Source organism: Pteronotus mesoamericanus, unplaced genomic scaffold, assembly GCF_021234165.1.
Source record: "Pteronotus mesoamericanus isolate MK-2021 breed Mesoamerican mustached bat unplaced genomic scaffold, CSHL_Meso_final scaffold_167, whole genome shotgun sequence".
NCBI lineage: Eukaryota > Metazoa > Chordata > Mammalia > Chiroptera > Mormoopidae > Pteronotus > Pteronotus mesoamericanus.
In genome coordinates this window covers 40121434-40132543 of record NW_026555308.1, presented here as the reverse complement: position 1 = coordinate 40132543, position 11110 = coordinate 40121434, and the positions used below count along the sequence as shown (strand labels likewise).

At 32.9% G+C, this 11110-nt stretch overlaps 1 protein-coding gene across 1 annotated transcript in view; it reads right to left on the bottom strand.

Annotated features, from left to right (window-relative positions):
- Window positions 1-556: 556 nt before the first annotated feature.
- The window catches only part of TMEM232 (transmembrane protein 232), a 174938-nt gene continuing 164384 nt past the window's right edge, over window positions 557-11110 (bottom strand). Inside the window, exons 13-14 of the mRNA XM_054589983.1 lie at window positions 7436-7529; window positions 557-819 (exon numbers count right to left, since the gene is read on the bottom strand). Of these exons, the coding sequence (XP_054445958.1) occupies window positions 613-819; window positions 7436-7529 (301 nt within the window). The 3' untranslated portion in view covers window positions 557-612. The remainder of the gene's footprint in view (window positions 820-7435; window positions 7530-11110) is intronic.

The following is an 11110-nucleotide window of genomic DNA, read 5'->3' as shown; positions in this document are numbered from 1 at the left end:
ATTCTCATAAACTTATCTGACAAAGTAAAATCACTGTCTCAAGAGTCTCCTCTGGTATATGCTAAAGTGCAACTCATTTTGAGATGACTGGCCCATCCAGATTTATTTACAAATAGTAATTTATCAAATTACAGCTTCTGACATATGGTTTAATTTGGCACACAGATTGACTATGAAATACAAATCCAAGCAGGTTCCTTGCTTCTTTTATTTGTATAATAATTATTATAGGAGTACCAGTTAATGCTCATTCTGTTTTCAAGAAATCTTATATGTGACTCAATAAAAATTAGCAATTCATTTCCATTGAACTGTCCGATGAATATCAATGCCCTAAGAACCATTGATTAAGTATGCTGTATGATCACAAGATAAGAGTAAATTACAAAAAGTCTAGCTGTACTCTTAAAAATGCTTAATTGGTAAAATCACTTCACTCAAATATGATTAAGAGCTAACTATTAATTGAAGGCTAAGATACGACCATTACAGAGTCTGTACCAGGGTAACAACTCTTTTCTAAGAGGTAGCTTCCCATTAATTAGAAGAACTTTTTCCTAAGATGTACCTATCTTGGTCTTTTTCATTCAATGAATTTCTGACATATGGGTCTTAATTTGGGGAGGTCATTTTCTTTTCTAATGCAATTACTTCAATCCTAGGAGGAAGCTCATAGGGTTTGGTTTTCTTGTGTAGCTTCTCTTCTCTTCTCTTCATAATTTCCATGAAGTGGTTTTTTTCCTCTAACTTTTTATCTTCTCGTTCTTTGGCCTCACATATTACATCTTCTTTCTGTCGGATCTTTAGCTCTTCCTGCCACTGTTACAGAGAAAAGGTGTCATTTACATAATGACTTTGCATGGAAAAAATTAATTTAACTTCTCAGATGCAAATTCTTATATTCAATTATCCTCTTAGTTTTCCTCATAGATATTCTTCAGGATATTTTTACCACACTGGAAAAATATATTGTTATCTATAGGCAAGTGTACACTTTCACAAAAAGAAACCCAGAATTCCCTCTTAACATTTTAAATAATCATAAAACATTCAAAAGAAGAGATAATAAGGTTTATATTTCTATATACCAAATGAATCCTTTCTTCATTAACATTGGTATTTACATGAGAGCATGTATCATGAAATAAAAATCAAGCCAAGAAAAACAAAAATAAAAACCATATTAAAGTGAAAGGCAGAGGTTGTGGTACTATTACATGTGAGATCAAAAATGAAATTTATCAGATGATAAATGCTGATTTTTCAGTAGACCACTAAAAATGTCTAAGGGATTCATTGCAATTGAACATGTTAAGTCATAACAGTAACACCATACCTGGAGGGACAGGCCCTAGGAATAAGAAGTTGGGAGTAACAGTGGCCTTCCATCCATGCACCATCAGGAAGAATATTTTCCCTACTAATATCTTTCATAAAAGAAAGGGTAAGGTAAACACTCTTACGGATGAGTGAAAAGTTCAAGGCAGAATGACCCCTAGCATGAAATTCTCAAATCCTAATGATACTAACTACATTGCTTCACTCATGCATACAAGGGAAGACACCCCAAAACCAGAATTATCTTCTGGAGGGTGGGCTCCTTAAAGTATAGGCTTCCCCTGCTAGGTGAGTGTTCTAGGAACCAATCTGTATCAGTATACTAGCTGGTGTTATTGTGAGAGGCTGCATTCAGCTTCAGTGAAATTTTTCTTAAGGCTCTTTCAATACCTTTATCCATTTCGTGATGGGTGATTTATGAGCACACCGGCTCATACCACGCTGAGTGTTCAGCAGTTTTTGACCAAAAACAGTGTGACCCCCCACATCCACCCTCCTTATTCACCTGATCTAACCCTGAGTGTCTCTTTTTTGTTTCCCCAGTTGAGAAAAGTCCTCAAAGGGAGATATTTTGCCGATATGGAAGAAGTGAAACCAAAAACATCAGAAGCACTAAAAGGCATCAAAATCGACAAGTTCAAAAACTGTTTTGCGCAGTGGAAAAAATATTTCACTAGGTGTATTGCATCAAATTGGAAGTACTCTGAATCTGACTGAAGTTTAAACATGTAAGAATAGACAATTTTATCAATTAACTTATAAATTACCATATACCATTGCTGTGAATTAAAACTATTATTTGTCATCTTGGGTATATAGAATATGAATAAACAGGATCAAACCTCAAAATCCATAACATCAATTAGACTTCCAAAGCAATACAATTTTTAAAAATGTCAACATACTCAGAGTAAATATTTTTAAAAAGCATAATAAAATCATATCTGCTTTTAAAATTCCAGTTAAAATTATAAGACATAAGAAATAATATTACTTGCACTTATCTTGAGACTATTGCTATATATAGTTATTACTCATATAATTTCATTTCTTAGAAACTATTTTTGCATGAAATATCCAGAAAATTGAGGCAAAAGGTCCTCAACATTTAGCCACAGGCTCAAATTCATGCTTTGGTATATTTGACAAATACTGTGATACCTGTAACATAATTATTTTCTCATATAATAAACTAAATTGTAAAGTTGTTTCACAAAACTACCAATTTAATGTAATAACATAAAAGTAGTAGTTGGTGAAATAAGACAGTATCTATAAACAAAAGATAACTAATCTACTTATATGAGAGATTTCAATGTACATCATGACCAATCTCTACATTGTGAAAAATCAACAGAAGATTAATTTTGAAGAACTCTGGGTAAAAGAGAACATTTGGGTTTCCAAACAGCACATATAAAAACAGGAATGTAGTATATCACTAATGTCTAGGAGGCTGCTCTTCCTCCTTTTTCCACTTGTTAGACTTGACAATGCTGGAATTCACCAAAATATTATCATCTTTCATTTTGTTAGCCCAGAAAAATGTACACCTTCCTTTCACATCTTTGTCTCTGTTGACCTTGATAAATTCTATTTGGATAAACCATTGTCTTGTCTTTACTTGTATCTGCCAATATTATCATTGACGTGGCAGTTAGCAGGATGCAGGTTTGCTTAAAATTGATGAAAAATAGAAGCACCATTTACTGCTTTATTCAGCCCATTTACTCAGGGATTCAATCATCATGTTGTAGGATACCAGCAGTATCTTAACATCTGCTGAACAATTAGGGGTCTGCCTTATTCTTTTGCTTATTATGGCCACTCAGTAGAATTCAATTGACTTAGCAGGACAATTAATGCTGAAGCTGTGTTTTTGTTTCTTGTCAGTCCTACAGATTTAATTTACCCATACCCATTTTCATTCAGGTTAGGGATTATAAATCAGGAAATTTAATAATGAAGGAAAATTGAAAAAAAAAGTGGATTTGGTGCCCAAAGATTTGGTATGCACACAGTAATTTACTAACTTCAAAACCTTGGGCAAATAACTGAAATGTAAATCACCATTTTTACTGATAAATACTTTATAGAGTTTTTGTTAGGATTAAAGTAACTAAGAACATTTTGTAAAGTGTAAAATATTATGTACAAAACATTACTGCTATAGTTATCTGAAAAGAAATGGCATATACATGAATATTTTGTTAAATGTGATATTCAAAGAAACTTCCATAAGCCTCCCCAAATAATACCACAAGTTACTATTTGATTAGGCTAGCCACATATCAAACAATTTGGATCCTATCAATTATCAAACTTATTTTTATAAAGGCTTCCTATACCCTTCTATAGCTCTACTCTAAACAGATTCATGGCAGTGATTAATTACATAATCCTTATACCTTTGGAAAGTGGAAAAGATGATACTTTTTAGGGTCCATTTCTTAGCCTTCTCTTCCTAACCTCCTCTCTATCATTCAAAATAATGTTCTCTGTCTCTTCAACTCACCAGAAGCAGATGAGTGTAATCACAAAGTGATTAAAGTCTCTCTAATCTTTCAAGGGTACAGAATAGTCACCAAAAACTAAGTCAAAAGATTTTTGTTGTTAAAACTAAACTATATATGTACATACATATTGGCAATTTGCTATCTCTTATCACCTATTCTAGAAAATTTAGTTGAGTGAATGGTAAAATATGGATGCTGTAATTTATGAACAATTAAGAATTTTTATAATACCCTGTACATATGATATATTGGTTTAGCAAAACCTTCATTATTGAATTAAAATACCATATTACAGCTCTCATTTTTTTTTGTTTCCATGGTATCATTCAGCCAACAAATCCTAATACTTGTAACTATTGCTAGAGTGGCTTAAATGCTAGTTATATAATAAATTACAATTCAATGAGGTCAGTAAATTACATAATCCTTTTTACTTCTCAAAAGATCATTAATTAAATGGGATGTAAAAAAAGTTATCATGAGAGAACCCTAAAGATTTTAGAATACTACATAGCAGAAAGAAAGAATGGACTCCTACCTTTTGAGTCAGCATGGACAGAATTGGAGAACACTATGCTAAGTGAAATAAGCCAGTTGGTGAAAGACAAATACCATATGATCTTACCTATAAAAGGAATACAATGAACAAAAAGAAACTAAAGAGCAAAATAGAACTAAAGGCATGGAAACATGGGACAGACTGACAGTGACCAGAGAGGAGAGAAGAGGGAGATAATGGTGGAAAGAAGGGAAAGGGACTAGTCAAAGAACATGTATGAATGACGCATGGACATAAACAACAGCGTGGGGATTTACTGTGGAAGTGGGAGGGTGGGCTGGGCAGAGAGAGAGAAGGGTATAGGAACAGCAAAGGGGGAGAAATGGGACAACTAATAGGATAACAATAAAAGTTTTTAAAAAATACTAAAATTGATATGAATTCAGTAACGTAGAAGGACACAAAATTAATATCTGGAAATTAGTTGCATTTTTATACACCAATAATGAGCTATCAGGAAGGGGAAGTAAGAACACTGTCGCATTTATGATTGCATCAAAAAAAAAACAAACACCTAGGAATAAATTTAACCAAGGACATCCTGTACTTATAAAATTATAAGACAATGAAGAAAGAAATTGAAGAAGATACAAGTGGAAGCATATATCATGTTCATGTATAGGAAGAAATAACATCATTAAAATGTCCATACTACTCAAAGTAATCTTAGATTCAATGCAATTCTTATCAAGATATCAATGATATATTTCACAAAACTAGAATAAATATTGCAAACATTTATATGGAACTACAGAAGACCCCAAAGAGCAATAGCAATCTTGAGAAAGAACAACAAAGTTGGAGGAATCACATGACCTGATATCAAACTACATTATAAGACCATAGTAATCAAAACAGCATGGTATGGGTATAAAAACAGACATATAGATGAGTATAACAGAACAGAGAGCCCAGAAATAAATCCACACCTTTATAGTCAATTAATATTTGACAAAAGAGGCAAATACATACAATCAGTTAAAGATAGTTTACTCAATAAACGGTGTTGGGAAAATTGGACAGAGAGTGCAAGCAAGTAAAACCAGACCAGTTTCTTAACACCATACACAAGGATAAACTTAAAATGGAATAAAGACTTAAATGTTGGACTCAAAATCTTAAAAATCCTAGAAGAAAACATAGGCAGTAAAAAGATATTTCTTGTAGCTATATCTTTTCTGATACATATCCTCGGGCAAGGGAAATAAGAAAAAAAATAAACAAATGGGATTACATTAAACTACAAAGTTTTTACACAGTAAAGGAGACCATCAACAAGATGATAAGACAACCCAGTGAATGGAGGAATGTATTTGCCAATGATACATCTGATAAGAGGTTAATATACAAAATTTATAAAGAATTTATATGACTTAACACCAGGAAGACAAATAATCCACTTAAAAAATGGGCGAAGGACCTGAATAGACACTTCTCTAAGGAGAACATACAAATGGCTCATAGATATGAAAAGATGCTCAGCATCACTAGCCATTAGAGAGATGCAAATTAAAACCACAATGGTATATCACCTCACACTGCCAAACTGTCTATCATTAATAAATCAGCAAAAAAGTGCTGGTGGGGATGTGGAAGAAAGGGAACCTTAGTGTACTGTTATTGGGAATGCAGATTGGTATAGCCACTGTGGAAAGCAGTATGTAGGTAGTTCAAAAATTTAAAAATAGAACTGCCTTTTGACCCAGTCATTCCACTTCTTGGAATATATATGAAGAAACCCAAAACACTAATTCAAAAGAATACATACACCCCTATGTTCATTGCAGCATTATTTACAACAGCCAAGACTTGGAAGCAGCTCAAGTGCTCATCAGTAGATGAGTGGATAAAAAAGCTATGCTACGTTTACACAATGGAATACTACTCAGCCATAAAAAGAAAATCTTACCTTTTGTGATAACATAAATGGACCTGGAGAGTATTATGCTAAGTGGAATAAGTGAGTCAGAGAAAGGCAAGTACCATATGATTTCACTTATGTGTGGAATCTAATAAACAAAATAAACTAACAAAACAGAAACAGGCTCATGGATACAGAGAACAAACTGACTGTTGTCAAAGAGGAAAGGGTTGGGAGCTGGGTGAGAAGAGTCACGGGATTAAGCAAAGTAGAGAAAAGACTAATGGACACAGATAGTAGGATGGTGAATGTCAGAGGGAAAGGGGGGCAGTGGGAGCAATGGAAGGAGACTTGACTTGGGGTGGTGAACATACAATATACAGATGATGTGTTATAGAACTGTGTACCTGCAACCTACATAATTTAATTAACCAATGCTACCCCCAATAAATTCCATAAAATAAAAATTAAGAATTAATCATGGGAATATAAACAAAATCTGACAGACAATACTAAACTACTGGATATAAAATTGATTTAACCACATTCTATATCCTCTTGAATCTGTATTGTACTCAAAGGGGAAAAAATGAATACTTTCTCTCCTACTCTAGCTCTACTCCTGAAAAGAAGTGGTCATAAAATGATTTGGCAAGACATCATCAAATTAAATATAGCTCAATGGTTTAAAGTGTCTTAAGTGAATAGACTTGTATTTCCACAGCTTTTTAAACTCATACCAGGAACAAAGAAATTAAAGTCTTTCTAATATTTCAAGGGTAAAGAATGGTCACTGAAAATTGAGTCCAAAGATTTTTTTTTGAGTCAAAAGATTTTTGTTCCATTATTAAAACTACACCATAGAAGAAACCAGTGTTCAGTGTTCAACATTAGATTCTTGTCAAAAGAAATCAGGACTAATTCAGGAAACAGGATAAGACTAGTATTTTAAAATGACAGATGCTAAATTTTCTGTAACCCAATAAAGGCATTGATATGTATAGATAGTACAGTGAGATATAATTCAGTTTAACAATGCCTAATCATGGCTCTACTTTTAAGTTCCACATATCAATATTAAAGTCTCAGAACTACACATTCTAATTCAAAATACCTTTGAAAAATAAAGCTTTCCCAGTAATTTAAGGAAGTCAATCTTACGTGATGGTCAATGATTCTTGTCAATTCTTCATCTCCCTTGGTGAAAAAATCTGGATATGGAAACATGGGGAGTTCTGATACAGACGGATGTTTCCTTCAAAAGAACATGAGAATGGACCCAATATTAGATGTAGATATTCCTCCTCCCAGGAATATATAGCTTTGAAAGTCATAATTCATTATTAAGCATTTTGATCCTACATTGTTAACCTAAAGTACTTACTCTACATAGACTGCTATACATTAGCTTTTTATTTTGGTAAGCCATTTAGGGTTATTAAAACTGACATTTTGTAGGGTAGGACATGACATAGAGAATGAGAACTAGAAAGTAATTAAGGCAATCTTCTCCTAGGCAATGTAAATACCATAGTTGGTCAGTAACAAATGAGGTGAAAAGATATAGGAGTGTAAGGAAACTTGAAGTTGATTATGCCCAATAGGGAGATAAAAGTGTGCATCACTATACATAGCCCCATGACCCTGAAAGTTTTCGTGGGAGTCTAAGAATCTGATCTAAGATATACTAAAAAACAAACATACAAGCAAACAAAAAACTGCTGTGACTTCAGTATTTCTCCAAGCTCTGTGCTACTAAGAGTGGAACTGTGACAGACAGTTTAGCAACAGCTCAGTGAAAGTGTTAGCAGTGCGAAGCAGGCACTAAACTGTTGGAGATTTAGTGGTAAGCTGTTTACACAATAATTGTGTTACTAAAGTTATTACCAAGTAATTACTGTGAGTCCAGAAATAGGTAAAACAACAAAATGGTGGTAAAGAATGTGGTTTTGAAGGAGAGAAAATGGGTTTAAAGGAAAAGCTGATAGGAAAGAACCTAAGGAGCAACAAAAAAACAAAACTGAATTTTCCAAATTCAAAACAGTCTGATAAATTTGTATGACTAAAATGTATGTCTACATGCATTTTTCAAGTTTCTGCCTATAGGGAGCTCTATATTTTTGATAACTTTTGTTTTCCTCTTATTACCAGGTCCTCTTGTTTTATGTTATACTAAATGCTTCTCATATCTTTCCTATATCTTCATCTCCACCATCATTCCCCTAATTTAAACCATCATCTCTCACCTGGGCTTACTTAGCTCTCCTTTTTGGAATCTCCACGTCTACCACATCTTTCCCTCTGCTCCTGTTCCATCTCTGCTACAGGGCTTGCTAAAGTCTATCTACCCTTCAGCTCTTAGTTCAAGTCCCCAGAACTCTCAGTCTACCATGGGCCTTTCCTCCATCATGCTTGTCTCAGTTGTCGTTTTGCATTTATCTGCGTGCCTGTAGTTTATGTTTCTTTGCTAGAATGTGAGTTACGTGATTGTGGAGACTTAGTTTACTTATCATTGTCTTATCAGTGCCCAACATAGTGCCATGAGACACTCAATAATGTTTGTATGTTTAGTGAATTGTGAAATGAATAAATGAAAGCTGTGCCATAAGAGCCAACCACAAAACACACATGTGAGTAGAGCAATGTCCAGAATGGCAATCTCAGGAGACAAGTCACAGACGGGAGCTAATAGCAGGAGTTCAACTTAAATGTCTGCTGACCGGAAAAAAAATATATGGAGTCCTCTCCAAACACATAAGGTACAGAAATACCATGTAATAGAAGAGCAGTGAGTGCCCCTCAATATGTAAAAGAGGGACTCCAGCCATTCTGTTAAAATATTAAATGAAAATATGATTTTAGAATGCTGGAAAATTCTGGGACTTCAAGAGGCCAACACAGGTTCCCTATATTTATTTAACAAAATTTGTGCACTTCTGATATTGAAAGAAATGTGCTAACTGCTGTGAAAAAAGGAATAAAACAAAATATTAAAATTATTTAAATGGTAAAAGTATTCAAGTAACTTGCCTCAAATTTCTTCTTGAATTATAACAGCTTAAAGAGATGCATAACAGTATGTTAGAAAACCTTTAAAATGGAAAGATTAGATGGATACACTTGGGTAATATAAAAAATATAAAAAATATTGTTTAATTTTTCTAAATATTAAGAAAGAATAATACATAAAGCATGTTTGATGGAGCAAATACTAAACAAATTTCAGCTGCATTATTCTTATCACAATCGTTATCAAAGGAATTCAGAGACAATTTACATTTTCAGAAAACAAACAATTTAAGTTTTCTTTAAGTTCTTTTGAGTTGAATACTTTTTATTTCTTTTTCTTTCTTAATTGCCCTGGCTAGGACTCCCAGTACTATGATCAATAGAAGTGGCAAGAATATACAATTTTTGTCTTGTTCATAATATTAAAGAAAAAAATTAATAATCTTTTACCATTGAGTGTGTTAACTGTTGACTTGTCATTTATGACTTGTATTATGTTGAGGTACATTCCCTCTATACCTAATTTATAGATAGTTTTTATGATAAAAGAATAAAAATTTAAATGCTGTCGAATGCTTATTCTATATCAATATGATTGTACAATATTAAATTTTTCATTCTAATGATGTAATGTATTACGTTTATTTATTTATGTATGTGAACCATCCTTGCATCCCAGAGATAAGTACCACTTAATTTTGCTGTACAATCCTGTTGAATTTGTTTTATAGTAGTTTGTTGAGAAATTTTCATTTATATTCATCAGGGTAAATGGCCTGTGCTTTCCTTGTAGTATCTTTGTCTGGCTTTGGTATCAGGAGAATGTTGGCATTATAAAATGAGTAGGGAGTATAAGCTCCTCTTTGATTTTTTGGGACAGTTTGAGAAGGACTGGCATTAATTCTTCTTTAAATATCTGATAGAATAAACCAGTGCAGATTGTCTTTGTTGGGAGATTTTTGATTACTGATTCGATCTCCATACTTGTTGTAGGTATGTTCAGATTTTCTATTTCTTCATGATTCAGTCTTTGTAGGTGGTATGGTTTGGGAATTTATTAATTTCATCCACTTTATTCATTTTGTTGGCTTATACTTGTTCATAGTGGTTTCTTATGATCCTTTGTTTTTCTGTGGTATCCATTGTAATGTCTTTTTTGTCTTATTTAATTTCCTTATTTTATTTATTCTCTTTATCTTGGAAAGCCCAGCTAAATATTTGTCAAATTTATCTTTTAAAAAAAAAACCAGCTCTTAGTTTTATTGAACTTTTCTACTTATTTCTAGTCTATTTTATTTATTTCTGCTCTACTATTTGTTATTTCCTTCTTTCTGCTACTTAAGGCTTATTTTTTACTCTTTATAGTTCCTTGAAGTATAGAGTTTGGTTATTTGGGATCTTTCTTTTATTCTTAAGGTAGGCATTTATCACTCTAAACTTCCTTCTTAGAACTATTTTTGCTGCATCTCATAAACTTTGGTATGTTGTGTTTCCATTTTCATTTATTTTAAGTTTTTTTCATATTCTATTTGATTTTTTTGACTCATTGGTTGTTCAGGAGAGTGTTGTTTAATTTCCACATTCTTGTGACTTGTTTTGTGACCTAAGATATGATCTATCTTGGAGAATGTTCCATGTGCACTTAAGAACAATGTATGTTCTGCTGCTTTGGGATAGAATGTTATGTATATGTCTATTAGGTCAATTTGCTGTAAAGTAAAATTCAAGTCCAATGTTTCCTTTTTATATTTTTTTGTCTGGATAATCTATCTATTGTTGAAAATGGGGTATCGATGTCCTCTGTTATTGTTGTCATGTTGTTTATTT